This window comes from Ctenopharyngodon idella, chromosome 4, assembly GCF_019924925.1.
Source record: "Ctenopharyngodon idella isolate HZGC_01 chromosome 4, HZGC01, whole genome shotgun sequence".
Taxonomy (NCBI): Eukaryota; Metazoa; Chordata; class Actinopteri; order Cypriniformes; family Xenocyprididae; genus Ctenopharyngodon; species Ctenopharyngodon idella.
Genome location: NC_067223.1, coordinates 8305456 through 8323081, shown reverse-complemented (window position 1 = coordinate 8323081; position 17626 = coordinate 8305456). Strand labels below are relative to the sequence as shown.

General features: G+C 39.9%; 1 protein-coding gene across 5 annotated transcripts in view; it reads right to left on the bottom strand.

Moving 5' to 3' along the window:
• Positions 1–363: 363 nt before the first annotated feature.
• Positions 364–17626, bottom strand: part of atp2b1a (ATPase plasma membrane Ca2+ transporting 1a) — a 34889-nt gene continuing 17626 nt past the window's right edge. Inside the window, exons 5-22 of one of the 5 annotated variants that reach the window (XM_051889845.1) lie at positions 17385–17510; positions 16187–16348; positions 14532–14570; positions 12915–13070; positions 10756–10970; positions 10163–10405; positions 9477–9718; positions 8944–9181; positions 7529–7708; positions 7349–7436; positions 7134–7240; positions 6825–7016; positions 5086–5299; positions 4583–4794; positions 4328–4435; positions 3949–4137; positions 3452–3538; positions 364–1708 (exon numbers count right to left, since the gene is read on the bottom strand). In XM_051889845.1, coding sequence (XP_051745805.1) covers positions 1379–1708; positions 3452–3538; positions 3949–4137; positions 4328–4435; positions 4583–4794; positions 5086–5299; positions 6825–7016; positions 7134–7240; positions 7349–7436; positions 7529–7708; positions 8944–9181; positions 9477–9718; positions 10163–10405; positions 10756–10970; positions 12915–13070; positions 14532–14570; positions 16187–16348; positions 17385–17510 — 3128 coding nt within the window. In that variant the 3' untranslated portion in view covers positions 364–1378. Of the gene's footprint in view, positions 1709–3374; positions 3539–3948; positions 4138–4327; positions 4436–4582; positions 4795–5085; positions 5300–6824; positions 7017–7133; positions 7241–7348; positions 7437–7528; positions 7709–8943; positions 9182–9476; positions 9719–10162; positions 10406–10755; positions 10971–12914; positions 13071–14531; positions 14571–16186; positions 16349–17384; positions 17511–17626 lie in introns of all 5 variants that reach the window. The other 4 variants (XM_051889849.1, XM_051889847.1, XM_051889846.1 and 1 more) reach the window with 4 other exon arrangements.

Genomic DNA, 17626 nt, shown 5'->3' with positions numbered 1-17626 from the left:
TGTTCTCATTTCCGCATAAAAAATACAATTTATTTATATGGTCTGTATCAAAACGTTCCTTGGGAATCTGAAATAAAGTACCCTGTGCTGTGATACCAGTGTTATACGCATGTTTTTTTGAAAATTCTTCATGTTGATTCCTTTGTGTTTCCAGTACTTCAGGTCTTAAATATATTCTACAAACAATTGCAATATTTTCTTAACTGACAGCAATCTTTATGGAATATGAAGGAGACAGAAAAAAAAAAAAAAAAAAAAAAAAAAAAAAGTACAAACTTTTCATTTTCATATTACCAACAAACCAAAACACTTAAGGAAATTATTTTTCAAAAAACAAAAACATGAAACAAATTTTGAAAACAATTCACTCTTTTTCCTTCCTTTATTTTTCCTTTTGACCGAGACAACAATGTACTACCTAAAAGACAATCTTAAGTTAAAATTCTTTACTTTTTAAATCATTGCATCCTTTTCAATTCAATTTTTTGTTTTTTTTTTTTTTTTTTTCAGCCTGAGTAAACAAACTTATGATACATTGGCAGGAACTTAAATGTCATTGTTTAACTGACTGTGGACCATTTCAAATAGTTAAATCACAGATGCATTCATTCTTTAAAGGCTGACCTGGTGCGGCCTCCACTTCAAAATCACACCGTTAAAAGTGTGAAGACTTCAGCCATTTCACACAATTCAACTTCCAAATGAGAATGAGACATGGAATATTGAAACTTGAAAAATTGAATATGAAAAACAAAAACAAAACTAACAACTTTAAGGGGTGAAATAGTAAGTATGAGAGGAGATGTATGGACAGAGATCCTCGTCTACGGCTCTCTCTCGTCACCAGTCCAATGAAAAAACCTCCCATGGACCTCAATACCTTCTCTGCTATACAAGCCTTAGTGTTTTCTATTTGGCTAGAAGGTTCTATGTATCTACAAATATATAACAAATAAAACTTGCAGGCAAAAATAGTTTGGTTTCCATAGAAACACCCTTTTTTTCCTGAAAATACAGCAGTATCTGAAATATTTCTCTTATTTCAATTGTCCCCATTTCTCTGCATCAGGAAGCTCTTCCACCAACAAACAGAAGAAAAAAAAAGTATCTACAAACTTTGTAAACAGACCTGTGTCTTCCAAAAAACATAAATAATTCAAAATATTAACAGCCAAATGATGCAGAAATCAGTGTTTGAATAAGCAAAGGGCAAAAAAGAACAAAATGTACAACACCATCCAGATAAAGAGAAGCAAAAGCTAAGAGCTAAGCTCCCGAGAGATCCTTGGCTCCGCCCCTCTCATCCAATGAGTTCTCCGGGCTTTAGTCTCTGCGGAGACGAGCAGGTGTTGAGTGTCGTACCGAGGGGCGGAGCTGATCAAAGGGACGTCTCTAGGCTGTGCATGGGGCTCCCGGGAGTTGAGGGTGTGGCTGGCTTGCTGGGATCCAGGAAGAGGTGAATGCCGCTGTCTACGGCGTTATTGTTCTGATTGGGCGAGGGTGGGGGAGGAGGCGTGGGTGTGGCGTTTCTCTTAGTGGGGGCGTCGTCCTCCGCGTCCGTGTCATCGATGAGGGGGATGTGGGGTTCTGAGTCCTCTATCCGGAACTCCGGATGGGTCATGAAGTTGTGGATGGAGCTGCGAGACTCTGGCTTCTCCAGGCCCTCATAGGGCGACAGCGAGCTGCGGAATGCATTCACCACTCGGATCTGTGGGAGAACGGGACGTGAAGTCAGCCTTGCCGCTCTCAGAGATCTACCTCTCATTTGCACACACGTACACAACAGGCATACAAATTCAAACATCACTTCTTTTTTTTTTTTTTTTTTTTTTTTTTTTTAAGTAAAAAGTTAAACCAAAGGTCAAATGGACTGGTTTTAATTGATGAGTGGAGAGCAGTGAGGTTAGCGCACCAAAACCGTCTGAGAGAGAGTGTGTGAGCGGTCAAATGTCGTGCAACTTAGAGAGAGAGAGGACGAAACTCTTGAAAACCTGATGCTTGTGTTACGGTGAGCTTATCCTCTGACCGAGGGACAGAAAATCCTCTTTTCTCAGGATTGAGAAGTAACAGATGTACCAAACTGGAAAAAACTTAGGCGTCTTCTCAGTTGTAAATCACAGATAGCCAATTATTCAAAATGCAAATGAGAGAGAGAGAGAAAGAGAACAGAAGAAAGAGGACAAGGTAACCCCAGAGGACACAGCTCAACACATGAGGTTAATATTTTTGGGCATGCTTTTATTGGTGGGGAGGGATCGATCACTTATTATGTTGTGAAGTAGAGACGCAATACTTTAAAGCAGCCAAGCAAGATTAAGCTAACCAGCACAAGTAAATTCACAAACGGTCTAGAGACTGGACCCATGCAGAGCAGCGCTACCTTGTGTTTCAACAGAGGTAAACCTTTGAGTATAGCCCATGACACATTTCACAGAATCTAAGGAGGAATATGCGGCAGTCAGTGTGGTAGCGTTTCAAACTCAGTTTCCCAATGTCCAATATCCATTTCATTAGCAAGACTAAAACAAAAGACGGTTTTAAACAAAAGTGCCCTAAACAGAGAAAAAGGGTTTGTGGACAGCCAGGACCTGATGAAAGATGGAAATATTGATGTGGTTAGAATTGTGCTGAAAGACAAACAGAAACGACATGATTCCACCAGCTTTTCCTCCAGTCTCCAGATCTTCCCTGTAAAATAACAAAGTTACATAAAAAAGACAGACAGAGAGAGAAAGAGAATGATAAAACTGGCACTGAGTACAGTATGAGAGAGTGTGAGAAAGAAGAAACCGTGTTGAGTACGGACAGTAACGCCAAGAATGAGTGAACGAGCAAAAACTGACACCACAGGAAAGGTGACGAACAGCAGAGAGAGGAGAGGAAGTTCACTTGTGGCTAAACTACAGCACAACATCCAGTATCTCATTTGTTAACAGACGATCCTACAGAAACCCGAAATACTTACCAGAACGACTCCTTTAAAATGCCCCGCAAACCCATTCACAAGACCAATTTGGTGTGATTGGTCGGGTTATCAGTGTGACCATGGGCGTATACTCAAAACATTTACACGCAGAATACTAAGAGCCTGGAGAGCACGCGCAGGGCTGCAGACACACCAGACGGTATTAGACAACGACTCTTCATTGGTGAAACCCAGCCAAAGCCATCAAACACAGACACAGATACCTCAACCTTAACACTTAAGATATACAGCCGTTAACATTGAGAAGCAATGTGGAAGATGTTTCGAGATACAATTCTTTTCGAACAAGAGAGCGAGAGAGAAGGAAGGACATTAGGAGAAGAATGAAGACCGTTAGGCGAGAGGAGGAAATGTTAATTGTCATGCACTAATAAACACGCACTCACACCCGACAGTGGCAGAAGCGGTGTTGAAGGCAGTAGCAGGAGATAAGGCTACATGTGTAGGGCTAGAAACATTGGTTACATCGTGCTGTTGGCTGGTGCTGGAGGGCTGGCGCCTGACGGCCGCCTGAAAGGAAATTCCGCTCTGGAACGCACTCACTACATCCATCTGGAAGGAATCAGAGAGTGTGATAGGCCCAGAGAACGCACAGGAGAGAGAAAGACAGAGTCAGAGGAAGAAGTGAGAAAAGAGAAGGGATAGAGGAAGAAGGGCACCCATATAAAGAAGACAGAGACAGAGCAGCTGAGAGAGGAAAAAAAGGCACTGAATTAAAAGAACCTGACCTGACATTTGCCTTTAGCATTGATCGGCTTATTGCACTGATAAACTGCATTAATAAACCCTCTTCCACCAGTATAAGGTCACCATAAGTGGTGAATCGATTGGAGGGTGTACTAACACAAACCATAATCAGAGAAAGGGAAATAAAAATCGAAATTGATTAAGCAAGGCGGGCGTTTGGGCTCCTGAGCTTGGACAGTGGGGTCTGCGGAGTTGTGCTGTTTTTGAGAGGTTACCTGAGTCTGAATGCGGTTGAGGCCTCTGAACCAAAGGATCTGCCCTCTGCGGAGCTCTCGCTCAGCATGGTCGATTTCATCCAGGTCGTCCAGCTCCTCCAACTCCTCATCTGGGATTTCCTCCTTCTGCGTGCCGTGACCAGCAGTCTTCAGGAACTTCAGCCGACTCGTGGGGATCGAGGAAATGACCTGAATGAGAGCGTAGAAAGATATCAAGTGGCAGCAGGAAAAAAACAAAATTCTCTCAGTCAGGCAATTTAGTTCACTGCCATTAGGGGGCACTGCTCTATTACTTTTGAGGAGTTTGGATTGGTGCAACTTACAGGCTACAAGAAGCTGATTTCTATAATATAAGGAGGAATAGTCGGATGATGCTCACCTGTCCCCAGAGTAGACATCCAAAGCCCAAGAAGACACACCATAGCCACTGTTCAATGTTCAGCCCCACACAGCTGAATGGCTTTCCTCCAAACTGCACGATCACAATCTGAATGGGAAAGTTTTTTTTTTTTCTTCACTTATCGAGTTCATGACATTATGCTTTGATCACACTAGCGTTTTTAATTCAAAAATATCTCTTTATGTTTAAGTAGTCAATGTGCTTTGATTATGGGCCTTCATAAAGTGGACATACCTGAATAACAAAAGTCCCAAAGACGATGGAACAGAAGATCAAATTATTGAAAATGCCTTCAAAGACATTTCGCTCCCCATGGATCTTCCGTGCATTGATTTCATTAAATAGCTGCATCATCACAAAGGTGTTGAAGACGATGGTGTAGTGCTCAGAGGGGGGAGCGTGAAGAGGGGCATTACGCCCACTGTCAATGTCAAATATCTTCTCACCTGAAAGATGAGCAGAAAGTAAAAACATTGCAGTATGAGAAAGAATACTCTTGAAAGACATGGCTTTTCATGGCATCATAACATAATACAGGATATAACAGCAGTTACAATAAACAGGGTGCAGTCAAAACAATTCAGAATAACAATTGTTGGCTATTATTAATTATTTAAATTATTTTAATATCACAACCTGCAGGCTCCTCCATTTTCATGGACGTTTGCTTTATGCTATTAAAATGTGCTTGGCTTACTTCTAATCACTCTGTTGCCTGAACACGTGTTAGTTCTTACCAGCAAAGAGCAGAGTGAAGATGATGGTGAGCTGGTAGACCGCATGACCCAATATGTTCTTCATCATTGTCCTGGAGATGAGGGGTTTATTGCGGCCGTAAGGCTTCCTCAGCAGAAGAGATTCAGTGGGGGGTTCAGTGGCCAAGGCCAAAGAGGCAAATGTGTCCATAATCAGATTTACCCATAACATCTGTACAGCTTTCAAAGGAGAGTCCTGGGAGAGTGAGAGAGAACAGAAGGTGACGGTTCTGACCTCATTCACTGCTGCCACCTTCATAACATTCAAAAACACCCTCTCAGTTCTGCATTTGCATGAGTACTGCCTTTTTTGTATTTTGTGCACAGTTTTTCAGGAGAAATCTGTATAATTTTGCATAATTAAAGCTGCAGTCTGTAGTTTTGCCTCTTGTCGCCATCTCTGTTTGTCACCTGCAATTGCAGTTGTCTGTGGAATTATCATTTTTACGTGCATTGTGCCTCGGCGTGACTCTTTAGCGCGGATGAATCTATTGTTTGCTGTCAATCACCACATCGGTGTGGATACTGTACTTTGGAATCACAGATTGTAGTCTTGGAAGTATGACCAATATAAGAATTTTCAACGGAAAATGTCATCTGAACAAATAAGTATCATGTCTGCCACTTTTGTTCTGACTGAGGGAAAAAATGCATTACAGTATATCGCGCTGCCAAAGGTGAATAAATCTAACGATCGTTTAGCTCAGATCACATCAAACCGTGTAAATTATTATTATTGTTATACTTTCTCAAATTGTTAATGTTAACAACATCAGCATTGCGTGACTATGTGTATTTAGTGTGTATTAACGTTACCTATAGATCTAATCTCAAACATTTATTTGTCATACCATACAATCCGCCATCAAAATGATTATTTTGTGCAGGCGCTGTGAGGCTGTAAATGATCCATCTCACATGCGATATAACCTACTAGCTGGGACTCGTTTATAGACGTGATGCAATGACGCAGAGACAAACGATGACCTCCTCGAATTTCCCGTGGAAACCCACCAGTATCACCCAAATTATAAAACATTACAAGCTTACCATTGTGAATCGGGGTAAGGTAAGGAGATAGTTTTGAACACTGGCTGGTTATGTACATGCTGAAAATTTGATTTTGGATCATTTTTTTTAACCAAAAAAAGTTACGGACAGCAGCTTTAATTTAAACACTAGAATACCAAGCTGAAAAATAATCAGTTTCGACAAAATATTTAACACATAAAGCATAGAACTACATGAATGGCAGGTGCTGAAATTCTGGTGGATCTGCTCATTTACAATATCCAGGAAAAATTACATAGGAAACAAGCAGAACACCTGAGGCTGGAGGCCACATCCAGCCTTGGCTATTGACAGCAATGCAAAGCGCAAATGTGATCCTCCCATTCATTATGCAATAATACAGGACCTCAACTGCAATCAGCCTGACTATCATTCCATTTAACAGAGGAGAGCTGGCTCATTTTGGACTGGTGCTTTGCCTGTGGACAGCAGTGCCAGATCCCATGCTGACTGCCTGCAAGTCTTCATGCCTCAGACTAACAATTTCCAATCACTTCACACAGGATGGGTAGCAATCAGCTGCTTCCATCAGCCACCACGGTGCATCTGTTAAGACGCAATCCTTTACGCAGAACTGCACTATTTAGCTTAACAGCTCAGTCAGCCACAGCATTATTGTGCTTCATGGTAGAAGAGTTTTTTAGTGATACCTGTGTGATGCAAGCTCCAGTGAAGGCCACGATCACAGCCACCACATTGACGGTGAGCTGGAACTGGAGGAATTTTGAAATGCTGTCGTACACATTCCGCCCCCACATGACTGCCTTGACAATGCTGCTGAAGTTGTCGTCAGTGAGGATGATATCGGAGGCTTCTTTAGCCACGTCTGTGCCGGCAATGCCCTGAGAATAACAAGCACACTATATAAAAGCCATTCAAAATCATGATATAGTGCACAGACTCCTTATAGAATTTTTTTTTCTTTTCTTTCTGTAGCCCTGTCAGGTAGACCCACATACCATGGCAAACCCAACATCGGCCTTTTTTAAGGCAGGGCCATCATTGGTGCCATCTCCTGTTACAGCCACAACCTGCCTCTGTTCCACAACAGTGCTGTCAATTATACCTGAAGGAAAAGACATTTGTCAAGACAAACTACACAACATTACACAGCAGAATTACACTTTTTAAACAGAATTAATCGCTCATACTGTAGGAGCGAGTCTCTGAGCACCTTTGACTAGTGTATGCTTGTCGGTCGGCGAAGATCTCGCCAGCACCCGGAGTTTAGGCCATATTTTGTCAATCCGCTCTTGTTCAATCTGAAAAAAAAAAAAAAACCCAGAATCATATTATGAGCTTGTGAGCTTCTGTGTTTGTGTGAAAAGTCCTGCTGTGTGACTGTGCCTCTCACCTCTCCCTTTTCATTACGGATCCGGCGGTTGAACTCTTTGCCCTCAATGCAGAGGAAGTCATCTCCTACCTGCAGGATGCCACATTTAGTTGCTATAGCGCGGGCAGTGTTAAGGTTGTCCCCGGTGACCATACGCACTGTGATTCCAGCACGCTGGCACTTTTTAATGGCATCAGGGACCTGAGCAGGAAAAAAATAAGTGAGCATGACCGATTATTATCTGACTAGTTTTGCACGATATACCGGTAGTAGAAAGGTATCGTGATACCCTGCTATTAAAAGCGGTACGATATTAAATTTTATTAGTAACGGTACTTTAAGAATGACAGGATTCTAAAAAAATCCGTATTTCTTAATTTGCTTCGATGTATGACAGCAGGAGTCAAGACATCTGTGCAGAGATCTGTTTCCACTATCTGCAGGGAGTAAAATATATCTGCGCAGTGCATGACTCTAAAGAAAGCAACAAAGAAACACACATAGACAGGCGCGATCACAGCTTCAGGTCTCTTTCACGGATTATTGCCCTTGAATGGTCAAAAACATCAAAAATGCACATCCTGGTGAGTATTCACTAAACATAGTCGACCGAGTTGGGTATGTCTTTACTAGTGAACAAAACAGGAATCTGGATGTGTTCCAGTGTAATTGTACATTTGGTATACTAAACTGGTAAAATGGAACAACTAATTTTGTACTTAATGCACTTTAATTGTGCGGAAGTAGTGCGGAGGTCCAACTAAAGATATACTGAAGTATATTTGATTGTGCTAAAGTGGAACTATTGCAAGTATATTTAAAGTGTACCTAAAACACTTTAAATATCTTGCATTTAAAGACTGATATTATACAATGATCATACAATCCTTATTAATAGTGATATTAAAACACTTTTTAGGCATAATATTAAAAAATTTACATTGTGCAATAAAGAAATGCTCCAAATAAAGTTTAATTATAATTTTTTATCAGTAAGTCTTAAGTGATGTCAATAAATGTGTTAATTAATTTGAAGTATACTTGGTATGAAATAAATATATCTATATGCTAGGGACATCTATATGCCATCACAATATTCCTTTTTCTGTTACTGCTCTCATTAAAAAAAATACAATTACTCATGTTACATGTAGAATTTTAGCCTTAAATTTAATGTCTTTAATGTAAACAAGAAATATTTTAGAAAAAATTATATTTTAGTTAGAATTATTGTGCCCCTATTATATCGTGCTCCGTCTGTTTGTCGCGCATACACATGCTGGTGCCAACTTGCTTCCTGTCAGGACAAGCCTTTATGCAAAATGGAAATACTTGTGTGACTTTCTAAAATTTACACATAAGGATATAACCATAAAATGTAAGTCATGTGCTGAAGTAAACAAGGAAAACTTGTTACAAATGGCTAAGGCTTGTACCTCTGGTCTGACTGGGTCTTCAATGCCAACGATACACACACAGGTGAGCCTGCTGAGGATTTCGTTCTCATTATCCCAGTCTGGTTCTCCTTCAGAAACAGGGAAGTCCCTGTAAGCCAGGCAGATGGTTCTCAGGCCCTCAGAGGCCATAGGCTCGATCACTCTCTTCACCATGTCATCTCGGTCTCTGGGCCGGAAAACCTTTGCCTCACCCGTCGCTGTCAGGATTTTAAAACACCTGGGTGAGGAGAAAGCAGGTAAGATATTGCAGATACACAACAGCACATAGCAACTAAGCTATCCAAGTAATTTCTCTGGGGAAATCTATCAGTAACACAGCCTAGGGGCTTTGGAGGGGGAGGTGAAGCTTTTGATCTGCCAATCAAGTTTGCAGACACACCTCTCACACACTCTTTAAGAAAAGCTCTAGAATACTACAATGTTTTACTCATCCTATAAGATGCAAAGAAGTGAACTGGTGCCAAGCCATTAACAATGACCAAACCAAGCATTTATGATTGAGCATGGCATACTTCTTCAGCAGAATCTCGGAGGCTCCTTTGCTGAACATCCGGAAGCTTCCGTCAGCATTCTTTAGCACGGTGCTCATGGATTTCCTGACGGAGTTAAAGGTGTAGACTTTGTAAAGCTTCTCTTCAGGGATTTCGTTGCGGATTGCTTGATAGTCTTTTTTCAAGTCCATGGTAAAGCCCAGCAAGGCACATTCAGTTTTGTTGCCCACCTGACGATTCAGGCCTCCCTCCTTCTCAGGGGGCTGGACGAAAAGATAAACTAGTTAAAAATCGTAAAAACTGTAATATGCTTTAAAACATCTTTCAAAAGGTTTTTAATTGAAACTGCGCAAATCAATATTAGTAAATACTGCATTATGATATACTGTTAACTTAATTTCAGTCATTCCTAAGGGGTACTTAAAGCTTATAAAATAATCTGTTTAGTATTATTTATATGCTATTATTATTATCATTATTATTATTATTTCAAATTAGCTTTTATTTTTATATTTTCAACTTTAAGTTTAATCATTTTACTATGTTTTTTGTCATTTTTGTCATTTTAGGTTTAAATCGAGTCATTATTGACTGACAATGTGTAGATAAAAATGCTCAATCAAAAAATCTAATTTAATGAAAATAACAACTGAAAAAAAAAAAATAATAATAATAATTTTATGGGCATTGTTTGTTTAGGGACTCACCATGATTTTGGTGGTGTAAGCGCAGTTTACACTGATGCCCACTGTGAGCAGGTCCATAATGCTGGCAGGAATGACATCAGGCTCAGGGACTTTCTTGTAGTGCTTGTCAGCGATACTGACCTGAACAACTTTCATCCGGTTCATAGTCAGAGTCCCTGTCTTATCCGAACAGATGGCTGTGGCATTGCCCATGGTTTCACAGGCATCAAGATGCCTCACCAAATTATTGTCTTTCATCATTTTCTGAAATACAGCATCAAAGTAAAACAATGAAAAAATTGGGTTGGTAGGGGTGGGGGAGGTGATAAACAGATTGATAAACAATAAACAGATTGAGCGCAAGATTAAACAGGAAAGTCCACTAATCCCCAATTAAATGGCAGAAATCCAGGGAAGTAATATTACTGTAACAGCAACAAGGGGTGGGTAATAAATGCAAAGCGATATGTGAAAAGAGATGGCAAATCATGATTATTAGATCAGCATATACTGTACATTGTCAGAACAAATGGCTAACGTCACACCTCTAAGATGGCCAATAAAGACACGTCATGAAAACCATGAACATTTAAACAGAAGATGTAGGGTCATACTTTGACAGAGTAAGCCAGTGAGATGGTTACAGCCAGCGGAAGACCCTCAGGGACGGCCACCACCAGCACAGTCACACCGATGATAAAGAACTTAACAAAAAACTGGATGTAGATGGGCGTGCATTCTTTTTCCCAAGGAAGTCCCTGGACCCAGAAAGTGTCCACTACGAAAAGCACCACCAAGATGATCACTGTGATGGCTGACATCACCAGACCTGCACAGAGACACATACATTAACACCTCTAAACCCCATGCTGCACATATCTGACGTCCCAGCAAAAACCATTACCACTGTGAGATTGACTGTTAGGCTTCGAGACCTCACAAAGTCGCTTGACAAATGCAGTTTTCTGTTGTGTGTTGACATATGTCCAATTGAAACCAGAAGTTTGTTGAGACATCCATTTTTAAATAGCCAACAGGCTTTAGTTATGTCACAGCCATGAAACTATTGCTAGTCAGTTGAGGAAGGTTTTAAGGCCCGTTCACACCAAGAACAATAACTATAAAGATAACCATAAAGATATGGTTCTAAAAATCATTCTAAATATAAAAGAATAGCCCTGTCCACACCACAGGTATAATGATATAGAGAAACGATATCGTTAGGATCACTTTAAGATCACTTTTTTTCCCAGCTGTTGACCGATAAAACACTGACAGCCAATCAGAATTAATTCTAATTTAAGGGCTTGCGCATTTAAAATGTCAGCCGACATTGCGGAGAAGCTAAAGGGTTAGTTCACCCAAAAATGAAAATTCTGTCATTAACTACTCATGTCATTAACTGTCGTTCTACACCCGTAAGACCTTCATTCATCTTCGGAACACAAATTAAGATATTTTTGATGAAATCTGATGGCTCAATGAGGCCTCTATTGAGAGTAAAGCCACCGGACCTCTCAAGGTCCATAAAACTAAAGGTACTAAAAACATATTTAAAACAGTTCATGCGAGTTCAGTGGTTCTACCTTATTATAATAAAGCGACAAGAATACTTTTTGTGCGCCAAAAAAACAAAATAATGACTTTTCAACAAGATCTACTGATGGCCGATTTCAAAGCACTGCTTTGGAGCTTTACGAATCGAATCAGTGATTTGGAGTGCCAAAGTCACATTATTTCAGCAGTTTAGCCGTTTGATAGGAGATCCGAATCACTGACTCGAAACAAAAGATTCGTAAAAAAACTGTTGAAATCGGCCATCACGAGATATTGTTGAAAAAATTCGTTATTTTGTTTTTTTGGCGCACAAACAGTATTCTCATCGCTTTATAATATTAAGGTTGAACCACTGAACTCACATGAACTGTTTTAAATATATTTTTAGTACATTTATGGATCTTGAGAGGTTTGGTGGCTTTGCTCTCAATAGTTGCCTCACTGAGCCACTGCATTTCATCAAAAATATCTTAATTTGAGTTCAGTAGATGAATGAAGGCCTTACGGGTGTAGAACGACATGAGGGTGAGTAATAAATTACATTATTTTCATTTTTGGGTGAACTAAACCACCACTGTTTGACAAGTCAAACCCCCTTTTCAAGGATACTTTAAAGAAAATGGATATATGGAAAACAAACGGTCACACCCTCGGAATAAACAGTGAGAAGTATTAACGATGAGATCATTATGCCAGGCTAGCAAACAGTGTAAATCACCTCAGGTATCCAGTGCTAGTTTCAACAACATTGTCTTGCTGCCTTTGAAGTTGCAGTGAAAAAGACTAGGCATTGTTTTTATTCCACTATATTGACATCAGTTAAATTCTGTTAGATTAGATAGATTACACTAGCTATTCACTCGAAACATAGCATGCGGAGTACATTTGCTGGTTAAAGCCGTGTAAATGCAACAAGCACATTAAAAACATGTTGTACACACTTTGAAACCACAGCGCATGAACTTAAAATAAACACACCGTTATCGTTTGTTGGTGTGGACACAAATATAGCTTTATATTCTTGGTGTGAATGGGCCTTGAGGGGGTGGGATTTTTTCCATTCTTAAAAGCATTTGATTTGACAAAAATCTGTGAAATGCAGGATGAGTTGCCAATATATTTAGCTAGTTTTCCCAGAAGAGAAAGACTGCAGATTTTAAAAGCATCTACCCACTAAACGCTAGCATCTAGATGCCCTCAAAGAAAGCATGCTTACCTGCTTTTCCGATTTGGACCGCTAATTTGGTCAGCTTTCCTTGCAAGACCGATTTCTCTTTCTTTGGCAAGTTGGATTTTTTCTTCTCCTCACCATCAGCCCCTTCATCACTGTTTAGAGGCTGCATCTCCATTGCAGCACCATCCTGGGCTTTAGCTACAAAGAAAAAGAGAGAAAACAGTGAATATGCAGTGGGCACAGGAATTCAAGTATATCACTGCTCGGACCACAGGAAGCATTTTCTAATTAAATTGTGGTTCCTCCATGTGACGAATATAATTGAGAAGATTAATTATAATAGTGATTATAAATAAAGGATAATTTTATTACAGTCTTCAAAAACAGAGCTCAAGATCGTCCTCGCATTTAAAAGCCACATGCAAACCCATGTGACCAAGTAACCTAGGAGACATAAAACCTCAGTGCCACACTCAGATGTCCAGCCCATCACTTATCACTATCAGCTATAAAAGATGACACGCACACACTTAGCCTGATCTCAAGGCCATTGCTCTGTGTGCTGAAAGTACAGCCTGCCAGTGAGTTGAAATCACACAAACAAAGATCTCAGCATGCGTGCAATCATACAGACAAGCACTCAACAGGGTATCTTCATCCAATGCTGCTGAAGCGTGACGTAGTCGGCTTGTGTGCAGGATTTAACAGGTGTGTGATGTGAGGTAATGCGACTGCGTCTGAATTAGCGGGGGTTAAGGGGCGACATGGAACTGCTATTCTACTGTGCTGTGTTGCTGCGCCCTACTAACAAAGCTGTAACGCTAGTCTGGTGGATTAAAACTCATTTCTGGCAGGGCGATCTGTAGCCAGGACTTCAATAAACACCAGCGTGCTCTACTTTTAGAGTAAAGGCTACAACAAGAGTTTGTTTCTGAACACAGGGTGGCCTGAATGTGGGCTCAAGACAGATGCACATATCTGCACACTCCTATTCAAAAGTTTAAGGTCGGTAAAATTGTTTTTAAAAGAAGTCTCTTGTGCGCAACAAGGGTACATATATTTCATTAAAAATACAGTAAAACAGTAATATTGTGAAATATTATTACAATTTAAAATAACTGTTTTCTATTTTAATATATTTTTAAAATGTGATTTATTCCTGTGATGGCAAAGCTGAGTTTTCAGCAGCTTCAATGTCACATGATCCTTCAGAAATCATTCTAATACGCTGTTCTGGTGCTCAAGAAACATTTCTTATAAATGTTGAAATCAGTTGTGCTGCTTAATATTTTGTGAAAACAGTGATTCTTTCAATAAAAAGTTAAAAAGAACAGCACTTATTTGAACTCCAGAACTCTTTTAAAACATGTAAAAATTTCACTAATGCGTTCTTGCTGAATAGAATTATTCATTCATTTCAAAATCTTACTGACCCAAACTTTTGAACGGGCTCCAAAACACTCACAAAACCAACCTAACCTCTCAACACTACACACACACACTTCTTTGCACCTCCCTAGTGTGGATAAGCTTTAATGAAGATCCAATAGCACTAATGGGTTAAGGCGATGGTTTTAATGCAGGCTGCAGCATGTAAGAAGGTGGCCTGCTAAGCCAATATGGTGTTCATTATGTCATTAAGTCAATAGGGTTCCTCACCTTTCTTTCTGTTCTCCACAGAGCCATCCTGCTTTTTATCTGTATAGACAGAGAAAGAGAAGCCACATAACAAACACTCACTAATTTATTCATTATTCACCATTATGCAAGCGACGGTTCTGCAGCACATTTAAACATATTTCCAATTATGCAAATCTTCTCTTTGATTTAACAGGATGAGAAAAGGCGAATATTTACGAACAGATGTGTGCCACGACCTCATGAGGCTTGCAAATCCACTGCAGTGGCTAGACCAAAAACGCACAAAATTGCAAAGAGGTGCAACGTCACTGAACAGCAACTTGGGGCCCCAACCTCTGAAAGTACTGAAATATTCATGTATCTGCAGGCACTCATTTGGAGCCCCAACACGCAAGTCACGGGCTGCGGGAATGCATTAAATGGCAGCTAGTTAATGGAGTGCACAAGAAATCGTTACACTTTTCTATGAGTCACTGCTTCAGACATTTTATACCAGAGAGAAAAAAACTGCTAAATTAAAAAAAAAAAGAAAAAAAAACAACAAAAAAAAAATCTCTTCTGAGATAGACAAAAGCACATTTTCATGAACGCAGGAACACACACACACAGGCACACAGCCTATTCAATTCATCTCTCTGCAGCCACAGTAGCTACAGACTGAAAAGGCCACTGGTTGGTCTATTTTAGTTTCTGAGGCAGACTAAAGGCCCCGATATACTTCAAGCGAAATCGAAGAACGAACTGATGGGACGTCATTTCGAACAAAATCAGGCCAAAACGAAGTTCGTTTTGGGAGTTTGAAACAGCATCCTACGGCTGGTAAACACCTTTGTACTACCATTGGTCCGCGGCTATTACGTACAGAGGTGTCAAGTAATGAAGTACAAATACTTCGTTACCTTAAGTAGAAATTTTGGGTATCTATACTTTACTGGAGTAATTATTTTTCAGCCGACTTTTTACTTCTACTCCTTACATCTTCACGCAATTATCTGTACTTTCTACTCCTTACATTTTAAAAATAGCCTTGTTACTCCTATTTAGTTTCGACTTGTTTTCATTCCGGCTTGTCATCATTCAAAAAGAAAAACAAACAAACAAAAAAACCTATCCAGATAAATTGCACCACCCGGATAGAGTGAATTTTATTTGTGGTTGGATGAGAAGTATAAACATACCATTACCACATATACCACAGCGACTGAAAACATGAACACACTGGAGAGCAGCTTTATAGTATAAAATGAAGTTGTACTTCTGAAGAAATAAGACACTGACACCGTTTTTCATGTTTAATACGGTAAAGCTGCTTGATTTTGAGCAATCTATTGTATAAAGTGCTATATAAATAAACATGACGTGACTACTAGAGTGCCAAATTGTAAAGCTCATGCAAACGTCCACATTGCTATGATCAGATGCTTTTCTTATGTTTAATTAAAAAAATGCTTGTTGTTTTCTTAATTTTGTTGTGTGTTTATTTTGTTATTGAGAGGAAAGCGCTCAGAAAATTTACATATTCATCTAAACGTCGCTCTCAGGAGCATGGGTAGGCGTCGGATGTTCACTAACAGTTTATCGCTGGTCACACATTTTGAACTTCGCTTTACCCCTAAACGAAGAACGAGTATATCGGAGCCTTAAAAAGACACCAAATAATACAGACAACTTACTTTTCTTCTCTTTCTTTTTCTCTTTTTCTTTTTTCTTCTTCTCCTCCTCCTCATCCTCGTCATCTTCTCCCGCCCCCAATAATGTGAAGATGATTCCAGTTTGGGAATTGACTCCGACAGCAGTGACCACCATTTTTCCAGAACCCTCCATGACATGAGTACCTGCACAGAGGAGGATGAGGTGAATAAGGGTCAGAGGGCCATGCGGTTCATTTTTGTGTTCTGGTAATGGTCCAGAACACAAATATGTGAAAGACTAAAAATGTGACAAACCATCAGATGACACACAGCTTTATGATAACTAGTTATTCAGAGTTTAGTCCACACAGAACTTGCTTTTAAAAATTTTGGGCTCAGTCTCATTTAGTGTACCAACTTCGGTACCAGGTTGGCACTGAATTTTTAAAAATGTGATACTTTGAGCGCTGTTGAGCGGATTCATAAACATGATTGGCTGTTGTGTTCACACGCTCATCAGATATGTCTGTGATTGGCTACAATGATCAATGCTTCAAAAACATGTTGTAAATAGACATCAATGACGCTCTTCATCAGTACTTTTGACAACACTACTCTCATTTGGTGAGAAGGTAACAATTTTTAGCACTCTAAAACAGAATAAAAACCCTTTCTGATTTTTTATTAGGCTCTATGAGCACTAGTCGATGGCATTTTCTCATTGTGCTTTAAAAAAAACGGAAATGACTGGCCATTTTTCTGCCCCCCAGTTTGGCTTTGAATGCAGCCCTCTGCAATTATTTAGGCTTGAGGAGGGGGTCTATAAAAAAAAAAAAATGTCAGGGAGCGGTTTCTGCTAGGGTAGACTCAGCATGCTAACGCAAGCTCTGCTGGAGGAGTGCCCACTCAGGCTCACAAATCCCCCTTCATCTCCTCTGGGATGGCACACAGCAATGTCATTCTATCAGAGGATCAGCTAGCTTTCATAAAATGGGATTAGCTGAAGATGTGCAATAGCCCTGCTGAGAGGGAGCAGGTCCTACATAGCCAACATCTGAACTCCCAAGCTGGTCATTAATTTTTGGTTTGACTTGAGTTTTGGATAGAGCAGAGACAGGACTCAACAGAAAATAATAAAAATTCTAATGCTAAATGCTAAAAAAAGAAAGAAAAAAAGTTTGTTTTGCATTAACACTAATGATCTGTTGAAGTCGCTGTGGATTGTATCTTCATGTCCCACCTGACAGCAGCAAAGGATCTTTCTCCAACGATTTCTTCACATGGTCAGACTCTCCGGTTAAGGAGCTCTCATCTATTTTGAGGTCATTGCCCTGGATGAGAACGCCATCAGCAGGCAGGAGGTCACCTGACAAAGAAGGCATCTCATCATCATAATGTTCATTTCTGTCAGCAGTTTTTTTTTTTTTTTTTTAACTTATTTCAACTATACAGGAAAAGGTAATAATCACTCCACACCAAAAG